At 39.9% G+C, this 19714-nt stretch overlaps 1 protein-coding gene across 1 annotated transcript in view; it reads right to left on the reverse strand.

The window, feature by feature from the left end:
* The window catches only part of INVS (inversin), an 86723-nt gene that overhangs the window by 450 nt on the left and 66559 nt on the right, over window positions 1–19714 (reverse strand). The window contains exons 11-16 of the mRNA XM_082753813.1: window positions 19249–19355; window positions 16009–16221; window positions 9122–9423; window positions 6851–7655; window positions 3375–3604; window positions 2420–2500 (exon numbers count right to left, since the gene is read on the reverse strand). Of these exons, the coding sequence (XP_082609939.1) occupies window positions 2420–2500; window positions 3375–3604; window positions 6851–7655; window positions 9122–9423; window positions 16009–16221; window positions 19249–19355 (1738 nt within the window). The remainder of the gene's footprint in view (window positions 1–2419; window positions 2501–3374; window positions 3605–6850; window positions 7656–9121; window positions 9424–16008; window positions 16222–19248; window positions 19356–19714) is intronic.

Genomic DNA, 19714 nt, shown 5'->3' on the forward strand with positions numbered 1-19714 from the left:
GCAATATTCCTGTCCTCTAACGATAGGTGCTGGGTTGTTTCTGGAAGATAAGGGCAGCTAGTCCAGGGTTAAAGCAAGTGCTCCCTGAATTACTAGAAAGTAAAAGAGAACAGCAGCTGCCCATTCGCTGCAGTTTTGAGTCTGGCTTAACATCAGGACTCACTCAGTGTTTTTATTTAGTGTAATGTGCTACAAGCAGTGTGTATTCCTTTCCCAGTTTTGTAGATTGGATGCAAACATTCCTTCTAATGCCAATAGTTCAAAAAAAAAAACCTCCCTTGTAGCTTCATGAACACTTCTGATAGTGACAGTAAAACAAAAAAGGGGGCTTATCTTTCTGGCCTGCTGCAGAGAGCTTCTTCAGCTGTCATTTACTGAATTGACAAAAGGTGTCTATATTTAAAAATATCTATATCATCAACTTCCATTTTCCAAATACTTTAACTGATAACACTCACAGAGGCACTATTTTCCCAATCCACAAGAACAGTTTTGTATTTTTTAACATCTACCCATTGTCTGTACATCCCATTACACACTCACTCCTTTTCTACCTGTCCTTCCTTCCTCTCTCCCCTGCTCCTTACTTATTTGCGTATTTCCTTTCGCTACCTTCTGTGCCCACTCCGAAGCGTTTGCTCTGCTTATGCCAAGGAGTTAAATGAGTTTGGTGCCAGTCTCCTGTGAGAGCTTTGTCACCGCGTGCTTTTTCCACGAGCTCTAGGAACATGAAAGCTAGGGCTGATAGTCAGGCTTCACCTTCCCCGCCGCACCTCCTGCACGCGAGGACTCAAACTGAGCAGTCCACGCTGACCTACTCCAGGCACCTACGTCAGAAGTGGAGGATCTGGCATTAGCCACTGACAGCTCTGAACTTTTCCAACAAACGTAATGTTGTCATGCACGGAGGCAGCCAGATGAAAAACATGTTATTGTCTTTAAGCGAGGGCTAAAGTTCCCCCAGCTCCTATTAGGTGAATAGAAGTGGGTAGTGTTCTGCGGGATCTGGGCAGAGTTCCTATCACCGTCCTATTCGTCACCAAGTTATGAAAGTAAAGGACAGGCAGGCCTCAGAAGAAAGCCTTTTTATAGCAGCAGACAGGGAGATCTGTTGTCCTGGGAAGCTACACGAAAAGAAGCATTATTTGCTAAAGCTCTCTTAACATTTAGATTGGGGGCTGTATGAAGAGGTGGCAATCAAACACCTGTCTGGTTGTGCCTCTTAATTAAAGCAGTTATTTCAAGCAGTGGAAGAAAAAAAAGCCTCGGTCTCGCAGTGAGGCAGAGATGACAAACTGAGGGCCAGGTCTGCTGGTGGAGTGCCTTTTGACTTCAGTGTTTGGAAACCAGTGGGAAAATGGATTTCACTTTCCTGTGCAAAGTATGTGAACTGCTGTCTCCTTCAGCCATTTGCTTTTCCTACCGGTCTGCAGCCTGGCTCTGAACTACAGGAGATGCAAAGTTCTCAAAACTGGCATCTACCAAAGGAATACTCCTCGGAGAGGCAACTGTGACTTCATTTTTAACTTACCTGTCAAATTACTGCCCCGTGCATAAAGCTTCCAGCCTCTACTGACCTCAATGCTATTTCTATGGGTTGTGCCCTTGGGTGCTATCCTGTATGACGCGTTGTAGCCCCATCTCTGCTGGCATTGTCTTGACAGTCCCCCTCATGCCAACCCACGAGTACTTGTCTGGAGCCCCTACTGCCCTGCTGCCTGTTCCACAGAGAAAATTTCAGTCACAAATACAACGGAGGCTCTCCCAAGGAAGACCTAGTAATGACTTCTTACGCGGTTCCTGTGCTAAGCAGCAGATAAGTGTGCTTTCTTTAACGCCTTAAACTTCACTGCATATTAACAAATCTATGAAATAACTGAGGCCCTGTGCACAGCCAGGAACTCCACTGAGCCATTTCAGTAGCAAGGTTAGAGATTAGATGACTAACTTCAGATTTTCGAATTTCTTCCATCAACTAAAGCATATATTTCTAAGAAACAGGTACGTAAATTCTTTGTACATGCAGTTACCCACTACCTTTACTTCCACAGGGCTAGGAAATATTTGTGCTGATGAACCACCGTTAGAGGCATCTGTAAGTGATTTTAACCTCAGCTGGGTGGCTTATTACTGTACAAATCCATGATATTAAGCTCTGCCCTAGCCCAATCAAAACAGGCTTTCATATAAATGATTCAATATCAGGATAAAAGCACAGTGCTCAACTAAGTCCAAAAGCAGCGACAGAACATACAGTCACACCAGGTTGGCAGCAGTTACGTGTCTTGATGTGAGATACCAGCTCTTGAACAGATTTTTTTTCTTTTCTAAGATGATCCCAGTGACATATATATAGATAAACAAACATTAAAGTCATTTGTTATCTTCCTGGTACTATTAAAGTGTATACATGTCTTACCTGAGACCAGTGGCACCTCGGAAAGTTTCAGCTTAGAGGAAGGTCTTGCTGGCTGACATCCTTTGCCTTCCTGAGAACGTCCTTTAGTAAACAACAAGAACAGCGCTATGCTTATCCCTATAAAGATGTGGTTATGAATAGCTATAAATTACATTATTTTCTCCTAACAAATACTCTCACTGATGACGAGGATGATGATGAGACATTTTGTATGACAGCAAACTGTTACAACTTCAACAAAACTTTGAGCAAACTTTGAAAATGTCTTAAAGCATATATATATATACATACTACATATAGTATTGCATATAACAGAAGAAACATTACGTGATACCTTTATTTATTTTATTTTATTGACCCTTTTTGGCTGTTTAAACTACAGAGCCATAACAGAAGTGACTTAGCACCTGTTATAGTACATACATGTACAGTTAGCATGTCTTTACTCCATCAGTGATCCACCCTACAAAGGAACCTGAGTTTTAAAAACAATGCTTTTCCTCTAGTTTCCTCAAGATGCTTTCTTCTGCACAGTGCAAAGCACCGCAGTGTTATAAAAGATGATTTTTGCCTTTTCAATGAAGATTGTCTGTCTTCAGACAATGCAGCCATTAACACTGAACACCGCCACAGTCTTCAAGTGGAAATATTTTAAAATAATAATAATGGAAATACCATAAAAGTTTAAAACAATGCTTAAAAAGTTCTGAACAGAACTGGTCTGGTTGCTCGAGACCTGTGCTGGAATAGCGACACGGCGATTCACGCGGCTGTAGAGGAAACCATGTTAAATCACTGAGGTGGTTCTTAAAACCAGAAAGTAACAGAACTACCCATAGCACCTGAGACTCAAACTCATTGTTATAAATAAATAGTTTAAATCCCTAACAATTAGGTAAGAAGTGTATGAAAGAATTCAAAACGCAGGGAACACTTTGTTATAAGACAAAATTACCGTATATCTGCTTGAGGATGGACTGCTTGCTGGTTTTTATGGCTGAGCTGGTTTTGCTCACAGGTTTCAGAGTTTTACACGAAGGAGCTGACTTCAGAGGGCTGTGGCTCAGCTGTTTCTTCCAGGCAACCTGAAGGAGGAAGGCAGCTGCCTCTTGGCTCCATTTGTCTTCATCTTTGCACTGCCGCTTCGCGCCAAGAAGCCGGAACAACTCCTGTCGCAGGTGGTAACTAGAGGGCAGAAAAGAGAAGAGCGCTTGTTAGAGGTGACCTGCTTTAACTTTGGTGCTTTCAACTCACACGGGGGATTACATGAGGAACTGGGGAAGCTGCACTCCCACTGATGCGCCAAGTCGCTCGGACGAGAAATGTTTGCTCAGAAGAAAACGTAGGAACTGGGTTCAGTTCTGGAGGCATCCCTTGCCTCACACAGCTAATAGGGACCTGGCGTTACGGGTATCAGAAAATCGGGAGGAGAGAAAACCTATAAATATTTATGATGTAGCACTATAATCAATACTATTTTCTCATTTTCTCTGTATTCGCAAAATAACATCACATTTTCGACTGCGCTTTACCACGTTGTTATTTCAGGTAAATCAATGCAAGGGAAGCCAAATCTACCTGCACATCCCTACAGAAATCCGTGCTGTTTCCATACGGTCTCCAAAGGTGCTCCCCCCTGCCCCATTGGCAGGGGTCTTCTGGCTTTCCTCCCCTTCCCCTCAGCACCTCCCCAGCCCCTAACCTCCTGTGTGCGGTCACAGCCCCGTGCCAAGAGGTGACCGCAGATTATCTGTCCCTCCCCCTGGAGTGCCTGGTGGCCCCAGCAAACGAGGAGGGCCCTTCTTGTATTTCTCTTTTGGTCCTGAATCAGGTAGAAGCCTTCAATCGGATATTGGCGTTTCACACTCACAAAGTCAATTAACTGGCCTGGCAATTAACTCTGAATCTTCCCAGCACAAAGCTGCCACAAACGAGCATTGAGCAACACTTGTAAAATATTAATTGTCAGTATTTGGTACGCGGCCAGAACACATTGATCGGCTTCCCCGCCGGCATCCAAAGCACTGCCTGAGCTCAGGACAGGAGCGTTAACTGGGGACAGAGGAAGAAACGCTTTTCTAGGGAGACAAAGCAGAATGGGACCAAGTTTGGTGCACCGTGTGTCTGATCTGTGGTGCCTTAGCAAAACACCCAGTACTTAGTCAGTACAGGTAAGGCACAGAAAAGAAAGGTAAGGAGTGTGTGGAGCAGTAACAGGCTGAAACCCCTTGACTCCAGCAGCAGCCCAGCTGTAACAGCAACCAAATGGCTTCCAGTTTTGTCAACTCCCTGTGGGCTGCAGGGAAGGGGACAGGCCCCAGTGCTCCTGAGGAGACATCGAGGCAGACACGGGTTCTGCAAGCCTCAGCGAGCAGGAAGAGCACTTAACCTTTGGCAAGGCGCACACCTTGACGTGGGCTCTGTGGGACTGCATTTATGAGGCCTGCCGACGCTGGGAATTGAGACATTTGAAACTCGAGCACATTTTTCTACAGTTCTGTCTGTCTCCAGGTGCAGGCTGTTCACCTGCACAAGCCTGGACTCAAAGACAAACAGGTGAGACCCTCTGACTTGGGAGCCAGAGGAGGAGCAAACGCAGCCTCCCTTGCAGTCCTGCAGGATTTACGATACTCATTAATGTTCTGTACAGTGTCTGAGTTTTGTAGGTGCTACAAATATATTTACTTGTCTTCATTGATTCTTTAAATGGCAGATTATTAAACAAGCCTAAATCCCCACGTTTTCCAGTCTTTTAAGTAAGTGAGCAACCACCTGCTGCCAAGAGACCAGTCTGTGCATGAACCTGCACACGCTTCCAGTTTAGGTAACGCATCACCATGGTTTTACAGGGGGGTATTTTGGAAAGATCTATCCAAAATCCTCGGATAGCCAAAAATTTAAATGGAATGGAGAGATTTCTGCAGAAGTAAGCCAGCTGGACACCCGGCTTCAGATCCTGAGTCTTGTGAGGTAATTTGCACAAGTGCTCAGTGTGCATCTTTACACTGACTGGAAGCTGTATCAGGCACCTGCTGCTTTGTAAGGATTTTAATCTTCTGTTGACTGAAAACAGCGTAACTTTCAGAAAAAATGGTATCACACAGGGATGTGCTCCCCTAATCTAATCCTGACTTCCTTTGCTTTTTGGTATCCAAAAGGATCTGAAAGCAAAACAAGAATTCAGGTTCAGAAATGGAAGAGAAGTTAAAGGACAATTTAGAACATTTGGGAAAATTTGGGAAGGTAAAAAAAGTGAGAGCTTTGATTTGCAGACCTGTGTGCAGACCTACATGTATGTGCAGATGTCATAAAGAGCAAGCAGACACCAAAGATGAGAGAAGTACAGAAATACTGTGTACAGTGACACTGTATTAAAAAGTCAGAATTTTCACCCCTCAAAAAGGCTCAAAATGGATTAAAAATAACATGAACCCAAATGCTAGCACTCCCCTGGAATAGGGGTGTACTTCCAAAAGCCAACGTCACTTTTGGATGCCAACACCAGCGAAGAGATAAACCGCAATATTACAGGGCTGTAAACCCAACCTCGTGCTGGGAAATACTTCAGCTAATCAGTAAAAGAGCTGGAGCAAACAGAAGCATTTGTTTTGTTGAGCCAATGTGAATGTTCAAATGGCCACATTTCAGCTTAGGAACAAACGAAGCACCAGCTTGGACCACGGGGCACCTGTGCTGGTACCCACCTCACCTCCACCAGTGGCCAGCAGCAGCTGCCTCTGTGCAGGACGAAACCTCTCTGCACTCCCTAAGTTAACTGTAAAAAGTGATGGGTTCCCAAAACTCGGCAAGCAATAAGCTGGTGATGCTTGTCTCTTGGCTGCCTGGTGCCTTGTGCAATGGGGAACACGGGTGGCACTCCCCTTGCAAAATCAGGACCTTAGGATTTTGTAAGCCTGGAAACAGCGCCGAACGCAGGCAGCACAACTTCGTGGTTACCACCTCTCAGAGCTACGTGGTGTTACACCTCCAGATCTCTGCTTTCCAGCACAGCCGGCTCACACAGCAGCGATTCAGAGCTGGTCTTTCAATTTTTGGCCACGGCCTTGCCATGAGACACAAGCAAGGCTGCCTCCATGAGCAAGGCTGCTAACGAACGTGAGAGCAGTGAGCGCGGGGCTGAGGCGGATCCCGATCGATGCTCTACTGAGAAATAGCAATGCGTGAAATAGAAGTGTAATAACTCCTCCAATTATTAAAAGTCATCACTTACCTTGCACTTTTTATGAACTTGCTAATGCAATTCTAGGCATCTGGCACACACTTCCACTGGTTTGGTGAAAGATTATTAAATTCCTGATTTATCACTGGTAATGTTCCAAGCAAAAGGCCCAAATAAAACACATTGCTGACGCCTAATGTGATTTACATCTAATTGTGCCTCATCTCCAGCTACTGAAATAGCAGCCTTACCTTCTCCACGTCCTCTGTATAACCGTGGCAGCGTAGTTCTTCTTCCGAAACAGCTCTTTCCTTGTTCTTTCTTTCTCTATTATCTGCATTCGAACCTCCAAAGGGATTAGTTCAATATTTGTAGTTTGCCATGCGACAGAACATAATTGATCATCTGCATTCCTGGATCCGATTCCGCCTGTTTTTTCCAAGTTCAAACTGTCATCGGAGGCAGAACACGCTGCTGGATTTCTTGGCATGGTTCTGGTAGATTCTGTCTCAGCAGACAATAAAGGGGAGGGCTTTTTCGCTAATTCATTATTTCCCACATTGTTAGTTTGTTCTACGGCATGCACGCTGGCAGTTCTGCTGTTTACAAACACCATTTTGGCACTCCCTGGTCTGCTAGAACCAGCTGGTGAGCATCTCTCATCGTTTACCTCTTTACTTCTGGATTTTTGCTGATGCCTTTTGCCCTTTGGAACAGCTTCACACTGCTTGGAACTTCTCGCAACTCCCCCAGCACAACTGATGCTGCACACGAACGCAGAATTTCCTTCACCGTGGTCCCTGCTACCAGACGAAGACTGACTTTGATCCCGTAATCTCTCCCCAGCACTAGCAGTCCTACAAGCAGAAGTGTGCCTTCTGCTACCACGAGCAGAAGTACCATTTGCCTTGGTGGTGTGCTCTCTGTGCTTTTCTCCATCCACTTCCGTAGCAGCTGCAACCTGATGCTTGGCTTCAACTTTTGTCACCTCTTCTGCTTTGCCACAATGGAAATGGACACAACTTGGCTTGCTTCTGATGTGTTTTCTCGATAATTCTTTAAACAGAGAAATGGAAACAAATGTTCAGCATTCAGTCTTCAAAGGTTACTACTCTATTTTTTTTCTCAATTACTTAAAGGGAAAAAAAAAAGTTTAATTAGGAAGAATTAGAAGAGGTAATGATTGCTTGGAATAGCACAGTCCCAGACTTCTTCATTTGCTAACCATTCTCCAAGTATCTCTCTTTCACACACTAAATCTGAACTAGATGCCTAAAAAAGTTCACAGAGAAAAAACGTTTCTTCACCTACCCGAATATGGTGTCTTTTCCAAAGAAACCAGCTCACCACATGGCAGAAGAATGCAGCCACGTGAACACACCTGCTGATTGCAGTGAGGACACCTTAACAGACTGTCCTTGTTTCCAGCTTCCTTGCCAAATTTCTGCTCTATCCACCCTGCTCAACACTGGCACACAATGTCAATGTAAGCTACTGATCCAGGAAACCCAAAGCAATGGTTTTGTCGATACCTTCCTTGATATCCTAAAAAAACTTCAAAGTTCTTCCCATTTTTCCCTTGATGCAAGGTTTCTTTACAGAGCAGACAAAATGTGAGAGAGAAGCAGTTAAAGGATATGTAAAAGTGGAAAAAGCAAAGAAAGAAAGCTTTGATCAAAGAAAACCACTCAAGTTATCCAAATCCTGGTAAAACCATCCTGTATTTGACCTCACTGTAATGCTTTAGTGATACCCTCTGGTTAGCAGAATATGGCAGATTAGCAGTCTATACAGAAGAAACTCAGGATTATCATCAGTGATGTCTCTGACAGAGAAGATTTATCACGGTGACAAGTCAATATGGGCTGAGAGGCTACTCTAACTTGCACAGGATTGTCATATGGGTAAATAGTCCTGTCTGTTATAGGACAGGAAAAAAAATCTATAATATAATCTATTTTAATCGAGTATTACTTTAATTAATTATTTTTTAAATCTATGTTATTCTTTTTTTCTTATCTTCCAGAATGCAGAAGGAAATTCCCTCTCTTTTATTACAACAGGGAATCAACAAATTCAGAAGTGTGCTACTACAATTTTAGAAAAATGTGCCTTTTGATGCCAAGATTTCTGGGGCATAATTCCACTTCCAGTGAAGCCAAGTACAAAATTACCAGTGCCATCAATAAAAACAGCAAAGAGCTGACGTTCAGTTCACATGTATGAAATTTCCAGCACTGTCACATCATCATTTTGATCTCTGAAAAAGTTACTTTTTACAGTCTTTGAAAAAAGGGGCTTTGTTATTCTTAACTCACCAGGAGCTACTACCTGGTTTGCAAATATGGCCCGTAGAATGCTTTTTTATTTCAACCATGCAAACAGGAATCTGTATCCAACTCTGTCCCATATGAATTGCTTAAAAAATGAAAGAACAAGAAATGACAGAGTAAAACAGGCCCTACATATGAATTTCCCCAGACGTGGACAAAAAGGATAATCAAATAAAAATTATTACAAACCTTGACTGATTTTATGACCATCGCTCTGAGGCTCTGAAGATGGGCACGTCTCCTTTGGTGTCCCTTTGTTGTGACAAGCTTTAGGCGAACCTCTACTGGTTCTTCCTGGTTGAATTTGGGAAGCACTGAGAGAGGGAGGTCTCTTACTCTGTATATCAGTTTGTTTGTTAGGCAGCTGCAGGATGCTGGTAGTTTTCTCTCGATTCGCTGGATTCTGTTGTACTCGAAACTTGCTTTGTTCCACGCTCTGCGTTCCTTTCTGCAGCTTGGCTTCTTTTCTCTTACTTTCTTCTTCACGTTTCCTGTAATTACAGTAAATGCCATGAGAATTCCAAAGACAAAATTTTGGGAGCATGTATCTAACTTGAACACATTCGTCTCTAGAAGCCTGACACTGACAAAACAAAATCTTGAATATGACATCTTTTCTGTGAGAAAGGGCGACCTATTACACTGAAGTGTCTTAGCTTGATCCAAAATAACAACTAACTTGCAGCTACAGCTTAATGAAGGTTAAGTCCTTAGAAGTCAGCTTCCCATTCACTTTGCAGCAGTTAAAACTGATTTTAAAACACTCCCTCATTTAAAACTATGTAACTTAGGCTGTTTTTTTTTTTAATGCAGATACAAAACTGAAAAGCATAGTTTCTCTTTTCACTAGTTTTATTTTTAAATCTAAGGAAAAAAAACAGTACCCGTGGAAGGATTTGAAAAAAGGTGTCAGAAAACAAGAAACATGATACTAATAAGAACGCTTTGAATTAGTAATGAACCATGCTTTAATATAAACAGTAATGCGATGCACTCTATTTATTTGAAAATCAGAAAACTTCATAAAAGACACGTCATCTGCTTGAAAATTATTCTTCTTATTTACCTATGTAACACCTATTACAGACAATTACCAACCAACTTCAAATTAGCTATAGGACTAACCTGCTGGTATATACTTAGCATTGGTAGATAATTACGGAATTTATTTTGAAATAAACCTGATCTAGTGGGTGGCATCCCTGCCCTTGGTAGGGGTGTTGGAATTAGATGTTCTTTAGGGTCTCTTCCAACCCAAACCGTTCTGTGATTCCATGATTTTACGTAAATGGATTACACATTATATAAATGATAAATCCTGAAAATACGAGACGGGAATTAAAAACTTGTGTCATGCATCTCTTAAGCAGTGCAGATATAAAAGAATTCTGGACAAGGTTACGAAAGGCACATCTGCTCAATAAAATTTTGCAGCCTATTTTGAAATACAAAGAAACATGGTTGCACTTTCAAATTGTTTTCCTACAAAGCAGAACAACCCAACAACAAGTAGCAAACGCTCCCTATCTACCTACCATCGAATTTGTTTTTATAAATTAAGCGCGGGTTAGGAGACGAAGTGACACTTTTCCTGTTGGAATGGACAGCTGGTAAATGTCGTATCATGTAGCTGCCTGGTATTTTAACTCGCTTGCAATGCTCCAACATAGTTTGCAGCCTGTTGACACATGAGCTCACAGCACAGCATATGACAGGTTAGTTATGCAGCATGCCATCCTCGCTTCCTGGGAGTCGCATCAATGCCAGGACGTGTCATTTCGGTGTGATGTGCCAGGGAGAAGCCTTAACTTTATCTGTCAGGACTATCTCATGAAGTGCGCGCCGCAGAAGAAGCTGATTGAACTTTGTACCTGAAAAGCTGTTAATTGATCTAAAAAATACACTCCTGGCAGCCCGAGGCTCAGTATTCCCCGTGGCAAGGGAAATGGGGCTAGCTTCAAATAATATCGGCATTCCACAAGCAGACTGCGTGGGGATGTCTGTCTCGTGTGCAGGATGGATCTCACTGCCATTGCTCTGCCATTTGATCTGAGAAATCAGATCTTACTATTCACACAACACTCATTTTCACCAGTACCTTCCCCTCAGTGTTAGGAAAGAAAGCGTGAGCCAGGTTGTGTGACACACGAAAGACAGAGTGGCCTGCACGCTTTGGACCAGCAGATTAGCTCAAAACATTAACATCAGCGACATGCCAATTGTAGAGTTATGGAAGTGACACAGGACTGGAAGCTGAGAAGAAGTAAAAGGAGATTTCTTGTGCTAATTTTGCAGATGAAACCGATGAAGTAATAAAAGGACTGGATTTCAAAGCTCCCTGTTCATAGGCCATCATCCTAATTGTCACAGGATAGCTTAGCTGATTAAGTTTCCTGAATACTTACAAACCTCCCGTTGGGGTTTGCTTTATTTGATCACAAATACCATTTGTTTTACAGTGAAAGATATTTTCAAAATAAAAAAAAAAAATCAATTTTTACTCTTGTCTCAATTAAGAGAGCAGGTTTCATGAACAGGTAAAGGAAGCAGACAAATTTCTAACTTAAGGGTTCTCGGTCATTCTCAGGAGGTTCCAGCAACTCTGCAGGATCCAAACTAGGACTCTAACGTTGGACACCTTAAGAGTCTTAAATTTATACTTCATTACAAAAGCGATGCAGTGGAATAAGGTTTTGGCATCCAAAAAAGAACAGTTTCAGCCTTAACCATTTGTGAAGACATAGAGATGCTCTGATTTTTTGATCCTGCTAAAATGAATTCAACCTTTTCTGTTCTGTTAAAAACATTTAGTGTTTTTTTTTTTTTTTTTTTTCCTTTTTTCTTTTTTTTTTCCTCCTCTATCAGCTCTGTGGAGATCATTTTAAGTTTAGAATACAGCCAAGTGCCTGGAGAGTATTTACAGAGTTATCCTTGCAGAAGAAGTTACTTTAAAAATCATACCTGAAAACAGATCTCCAGCTGTGCTCCTACTACTGCTGACGCTTTATCTGGACCAAGAGGAGTTACATTTCACGTTGTGTAAGTAGCTATCTCCTGCTAATACAATCCTGCATGGCTGCTTTTAAAACCATGGCACTGTTGATTCATGACATGTTCGGCTTCTGATCGACTATGACCTTTTAACAGATAGTCCTTAACCTTAACAAAAATGTTAAAAACCCAGTTAATTACTGCCAAGCATTCCTGTGCTGAGTGGCCATACAAAATGTGGAGAGGTGTGCATTTGTGCACACCCGACCTCCTATTTTTGATTCAGTCATTTCTCAGATGTATTAACACCATTCTGGTTTCTAAATTGGACTTCTGCGTGCTTACAGTCTTCTCCATCTTGCTACCATTTGCGAATTCAACACTTTGCTTTTTACGTGGACACACTACTGTATGAGATCCAGGGTGGATTTCTGCTCATTTCACAAATACTGTAGTCCCACCAGGCCTCCTTAAGTCTTTAAAGGTAACCCTTTTATGATTTTATCAGCTAGTTTTCTGTATATCCCAGGATGAATTTCATCAAGCCAAGCGGATCTGAAAGCATCTTCCTCATCCAATTAGTCTCTAAATTGCTCTTTCAGTATTTTATCCTGCATTCCTACCCTTTGTTGCTAGTGTGAATTCCATTTGCTATTGAACATCATTGGACGTTTAATGAAGAATACAACAAAAAAGCAAACAAACAAGCAAAAAGAGCATTTCAGTCTTCTTACCATCACTTATGGACCAACTCTTATCCTTTTAAAATGTATGTGTTTACAATAATTCTTGTGATATCTCACCTCCCCTGTTATTTGTTCTTATTTTGTACCTCAGCTTTTCTAATTGTATCAATGTATATTATTTCTGCCCTCATTTTTTTAGTGATGGCACAAACTTTCCACTATGTGCTTTCCCTTTTAAGTTTGCTGAAAAGCTCATTATTTTCTCTCTTGCTATACGTCCTCTCTTCACTCAGCATGCAGGCCTTACTACCAGTTTTTTGAAGGATCTCATAATCTACTTGCACTCTCTTGCCCCGAGCAACAGTCTTCTAAATCCATTGAAGGCCATTTCATTGAACTGTTTTATTTTCTTGCTGTTCTTCTCTTCCTAAATTTCATGACTTATTTACCCCTTATTCACTTTCATCCATGTTCCCTTTCATATTCACATTCTCAGGCAGTTTCCCTCAACTGGTCAGAATCAAATTCAGAAGACTTGGTAAAAACAGAGAAGTATGGTTTCAGGAACTTATTCTGAGAAATTCAAAAGGAAGGTGAAAGAGTGATGAATGAGCTCTGAAGCCCTTTCAAATCCCAACATGCTGGTTATTGTTTTTCTCTGAACATGTTTTAAATACTTTACATGATCTCCCTAAAGATCAGGTTTTCTAAAAGAAAGGCTTCTTCCTGAAAAAATGTAGAAGTCCAACTTTTTACCTCTATGTAGAGTTACAGACTATTTTTTAAATGTGTCCTTCCTTTTCTGAGTTACTGTCCTAATGCAGTGCTTCTTCCCTGAGAGGTTGACCACACAATATGGAATACATGCTGGAAGGGATCTCCAGAAGACATCAAGGCCAACATTCTGCTCAAAGAAGGATCATCTATGAGGTCAGGAGGTTATTCAGGGATTTATACTGCAAGGTCTTGAAAATCTTTAAGGATGGAGACCTCTTTGGGCAACCTGGTCCAGTGCTTGACTGTCCTCATGGTGAAAAGATTTCTCCTTATTTCTCATTTCAGCTTACATCTATTATGGGTTTCCCAGGGGCTGAAGTGAGGCCAACCAGTCTGTAGATCTCCAGATTGTTCTTCTGGCCCTTTTTGAAGCTGGGTGCAACATTTGCTTTCTTCCAGACAGTGGGGACCTTTCCAGATCTCTGTGACCCTTCTGAGTACCTCCAACTCACCTGTGTCTGCTCTCATTAAATCACCCATACCGTTCACACCAGGCCCACATTTTCTTTGCTCAGCCTCTTATTATCAGTGTAAAGGCAGAAGCTCAGCTCACTGGCTGGGATATCCCTTCCCAATCTCAACTCCATTTGAATTTTGCCTTTCCTGACACCGTCCCTACATGCCCAGGTAATGTTTTTAGGCTTCTCCATATAGTCTGTCACTGCTTCCACCTCTTATCTCTGTCATAGCTCCTCTGCTTAATGAACAGGCTAATTAATAACATGCAGATTTAGGGCTGATTTATTAAATGTGACTCACTAACAGAACATATTACAAAATGAGTTTTAAATTCATGCACCAAAGTAGGCTTTTTTTGTTGTTGTTTTTAGTTTTGTTTCTTTTCCAATCTAGTTCACACTTATTCTGGATTTGCACATGTCTACTCTTATCTGGAGAGCAGATTTTTAAACATCAGTAGGGATATTAGTTGTTTGTATGTAGCAACACCCTGGCCAAGCTGAACTGTGCAATGCACAGATGGACATTCAGTATGATGACAACATAATGTCCCCTCCAGTTTATTACAGATCATAAAATTGCAATTAAATTAAATTTGTTATGTGTCAACTTGATTTGCTTGTATACTCCAATTATATTTTAATTCTGTTTTTATGGTATTTGGTACACAGACTTTGTCTCTATTGTTTTCAAACAAATCAACAGCAACTTAGTCAGTTTCAGAAAGTACTTTAGAAACTCACAAAGGAAAACAATGAGAAAAACACACCCAAATTTCCATGAAGCAATCCCTTTTTGTTAAATCTTCCGGATGGGGTATCACAGATTCGTCTAAAAATGATTGTCATCACAAAGAATATAAATACCTCAAATTGGTAGTCACTTGTGATCACACAGCAAGAAGCGAGTTCTCCAAATTAAAAAGAAATGTATAAGATACTCAGAATATTTTCAAAGGCAGCTTCTCCACGTATGAGTCTGACTTACACCAACTTCAGAAAACGCGGTAGTAGGAGGGCTGCAAGTTACAACTTTAGGATCCAAAGATGTGAGCAAGAGATTAGTTACCTGGTGTTTCTAGCTTTGATTCTTAATGGCCAGTAACAAGTATTAACCAATATGGTAGCAGCGTTCAAACCCAGTGAAGGTCAGGCTGGCCAGTTATGCAGAGCTAACTAATTAATTGGAAATACAGCAGACTGCAGCTCATTTGTCTATGATATATAGATGCAAGAAAAAACTCTCCATGTTCAATGATTATGGTGTCTCTTCATTCCCATTTTTCTTTACAGAAAAAAAATGAAAAAACATATAAAAATATTTTCAGACTGTTACGTTTTCATTCCAGCATCAGATCTCGAAGAGAATCCAAGTGCTAATTTGTTCTTATTCATGTTGTGGACCTTAAGGGTACAGATCAACCAACTAAAGCATTCTGATGATCATTTTTGTAATTTTGTATTTTAGAATTTCATCACTTTGCTACCATTGTTTCAATTGAAAAGAGCAGAAACTCATTCAGAATCTACACATCCTACAAATAACTATTCAAACTGAATATTTTAATTATCTATAATCTAATCTCATGTTTTTATGGTAACTGTCAAGTGCAGAAAATCTAACTGCAGTGCATGATACTGCCAAGACAGAAGTTAGAACTAAAATCCGGAAGTTCAGTTTGCTAGAAAAGCACAGCCTCCCCTATGAAACAGTTAGCCTTATTTAATTGGGTTTCTCCAAGTACATCTCATTCATTTGCATCTACTTATGCTTTTCATGCTTTTCAAAACATGGTATCAAAGATCTGTTGGGTCAATAATTATTTTCACTACTTTAGAGTGATAAATGTTTTCCAAAACTTTTTTATCATCCCACAGAATATTAGCTAAATATAATGATTCTAATATGCTTGTTTCCTGGCGTTTGGTATTTTGCCTTGTTCATGAACATTATATAAAGATTCTTATTTAATTTGGGATTGCCTGAAAAACAGTTTTCATCGTAGTATTATGGAAAAAATTCCATTATGTGCTTGCAAGTTTCATGAATTTTAGTAAGAGGAACAGTAAGCGATAATGAGTAATGGATAAAATCATACACTAATATACATAAACTTACAGTAAATGTCTATTTGCTAGAGGATATTTCAAGTCTCAGACTTACTTGGCAGCAGCATCTTTTCTCAGCTGTTCGTGTTTCATTAGGAGGTTCTTCCTCTCTTGAAAAGCCTTTCTAACTTTATATCCTTTATAGACAGCCTGAATTTTGAAAGCCGCAATGTCCTGTATAGCAGCTATAGACAGAGCTCCGTGTTCCAACATGAACTGAATCACTTCATGGTGTTCCCCAAGCAAGGCATAATCAAGTGGAGTGTACCTGAAAAAAAGAACGCAGCAATCATCACTGAACTAGATTCCTAATGTAATGTGCGTTCATGTTACGAGATTCATCCTGAATAAGGCAACTTCTAGTATGAAGACTGATTAAGCAGTGTTTTCAGTAGGCCGTTGTTCTTATTTTAAATACATTTTCCTGTCTTGCTCATTGTGCATACCTTGATTATGTTTAAGGCTTATTTTAGTTTCCTAACTTGGCAGGAGGTAGACATTATTAGGTGCCAGACTCAAATCCTCCAAAGTCCTAGCCACAGGAGTAACTGCTTTAAGAAAACAATCTCAAAGAAGTTATTAAGGTTCACATACAGAAAGATCGTCTAAGTAAAAAGTTAAATTATATTTTGTGTTATTTACATACGCATTTAAGTTCTGAAGATGTACTGTTGAATCTGGCTTCGCTCCTGTAACAATGACTGAGGACAGCAGAGCTGGCCAGCAAGAGTATTAAACCTGCATTAACGAGTAACATTTTTTTTTTAAAGAAGCACTAGAAAGTCTTAAGTCCGCATTCAAATTGATGCAGGTGATAAAAGTATTAAATCTCTTTGCTTTTTAATAGCGTCAAAGTTGCCTCAGCACTTTTGAAAAAAAAATTCCTCCAATTTCTACTGTCGATAGGGAAGCAAAATATGCCTGCCTCCCTCACCAACACTGAAACATTAGGCAAAGACATTTAGTGACTGAAAATTATCAGTCACAAACCATAACCAAGGCCATATAAACCAAGATCTTCAAGCAGTAAGTGTCAATGCATATAATTGTGAAAATTAGGGCTCTTCTTGATGGTAACTTGCTAGGACACAATACTGGTAAGCCAAGAAAAACAGACAGAGAGAGCACAATTAGACTTGCCACCCAGCAATGATTTGATGGAAGGATTAACAGTATCTGAACTGAAGTGTCTGCAGGAATAAAGACAATGACATAACACGAAAATCTGTATGTCAAGGTGTGTTGATAGCATTTAAAGAAAGACAGATTTTTTGATAAGCCAGGAAGGGATACTTCAGAAAGGGCTTCATTTCAGAAAAACACATTTTTAAAGCATAGCTAGTTTTGAATATTTGACTTTACAGGTACAAAAGATATTGAAGTGTGCTGCTGCTAACATGTATGTACCAAGGCAATATTATGGATCCCATTCACGCAGACCCATATTCCTACACACAGATTCTCTGACTCCATTAGAACTACCTTAGAAAGTAAAAAGCACTCAATCAAATCTGCAGAGGGGGTTGTATAACTGGACACTACCCATTCAAGGCTGCTCATGGACACTTCTCACAACCACCCGTTAATGAGTTGTGTCAGTCCTTCAGACTAGCACTTGATTGCACACATACAAGCAAGTGGCCAACTTAAAACCTTCGATGAAATCTCAGCTCCATCTTTTCACAAGCTGATTTAGTTTTAACTGCTATATTTGAATCTTGAACTAGCGTCTCATACTGAACTCTAAGAACATCCAGAGAGGCTTCCTCCTGTAGGTGTATTGGAAAAAAAATTACTATTTTGTGAAACTGTTACTCAATGAAAAAGCAATTTCATCCAATTAGATGAATCATATTTTACTCATCATTTTTACTCTCTCTTACAACACTTGACTTTCTTTTCCACTATCCAAATTTCTGCTGGTTTACAACTTGTTTAATAAAACAAGGTTTTGTAGATGTCTACTAAGAGGCAATTGTGCAATTTCTATATATAAAATACATGTTTTGGAAAAATAAAGACTGATTCATCTTGAAATATTGGGGATATGCTTTGTTCGGCACATGGACTAGTGCTTAAGAGCTGCCATCTGGAATGCTGCTAGTTATATTTTGAGTAATCTAGGTTTATACATAAGAACATATACAAATCCCAGAAGAGAAACAAAACTAGATACTAACTGAATGACTACGGTAACACCACAGCTAAGGTCTTTTTCTGATAGTTGAGTATCATTAATACATTCCAGCAATGTAAGGAAAAGAACAGGCTCCTTTCTAACAAAATATTGGCTTTTAATCGTACTTATTAAGAGTAATTTAACTACAGCTGTTTATTTAATTTTCCATCAAAAATTACTAGAGAGAGTATTGGCACTACTTCATTAGGAACTACTTAATGCTTTCATTTGTGTTCCTCACTAAAAAATGAGAATACATAGAATAGGAAAAGAGATCCGAGTGGTTAGAGTAGAGAACAAAGGAAAAATGATGGGGGAAAGAAAGCAATGAAAAACTGGGGTAAGCAAGGAAGTTTCAAGCCTAGCACTAAAATACGGGGCCTAAAAGTATTTAAATTATTTAATATGTTGAAATATTCAAATGTATATGACATGCTGATCGCAATTTTATTTATGATTATGATGAGGTCATCTCCTCTAAAAAAGCATTATACATTTCTGTTAACACTAATTATCTTCATGGTCAGGTGACTAATTTGAACTCCTCAACCCAAATCACTTTAAAAAAAAAAACTATTATTTACGTGTCAATGAAAGACAAAGAAAAGAGGTGCAAATGTACTGTCTCTTTATGAATATAGGAAGATTTATTTTAAAAGCAGGCCTTTAGAATACAGTCAATCACCAAGTAATTTGTAATCACCATTTTAAAACGTAACATTACATTTCTCCCATTTTCTTTCTTCATTGTGTAATCCTATCAAATAGAAAAGAAAAATTCCAGTCTATGCCAACAGCAGCGGAAATGCCTTTTCATTTTTTCAGATCTGTTGTCAACTTCATATAAATGAAAAACATCCTTAATATTCGAAATGAGACTAGAATGAAGAAATCCATGAGCTCAAGGTTCAAAAGTATAAACAGTTGAAGTTTACACTTGCAATGTCTTACTTAAAGAAGAGATTTTTCACATTTGAAATTGAAGCTTAAAATTATGGCACTCCTTTACATGCAAGGAAAATCATGATTCTGTGAAAATATCTGAACATTAAACATTTAAATCAATAAGTAGCATTTATGCTAAATTAGAAAATATCACATTCAGACAAGTAATACCTTTCCTCGCTGTTCTCCATATGATTAGGGAAAGCATCAAAACCAAGCAGTAACTTTATAGCATCAAGGTAGCCATTATTACAGAGCCAGTGTAAAGCAGTTCTTCCCTATAGACAACAGAACAGGAAAAAAAAATTATTCCCAAACTCTATCACATTACAATAGAAATTACAAATCGTACTGTAATTCAATCCTTTTCTGGACATGAAGGACTAGCAAATCTTCTAAATAAACTCACTTGTTAAAATAAAAGAGTACATCATTTAAAAATGAAATCACCTATTTTTTTTTTCTTCTTTTTAAACCAGATTGCTAAACTAGTGCTTTTTTTTTTTTTTTTTTTTTACATAAAGTAGCTGAAAATTAGCATTTGGAGACTGGCCCTGTGGGTGATTTCTTTGCAGCTATGCTGCCCTGGTCTGAAGCAGCTCTCAGCAACCTTTGTAACTCAGACTGTTTTCTAGGC

Source organism: Aythya marila (assembly GCF_965140915.1).
Source record: "Aythya marila genome assembly, chromosome: 2".
Classification (NCBI taxonomy): Eukaryota; Metazoa; Chordata; class Aves; order Anseriformes; family Anatidae; genus Aythya; species Aythya marila.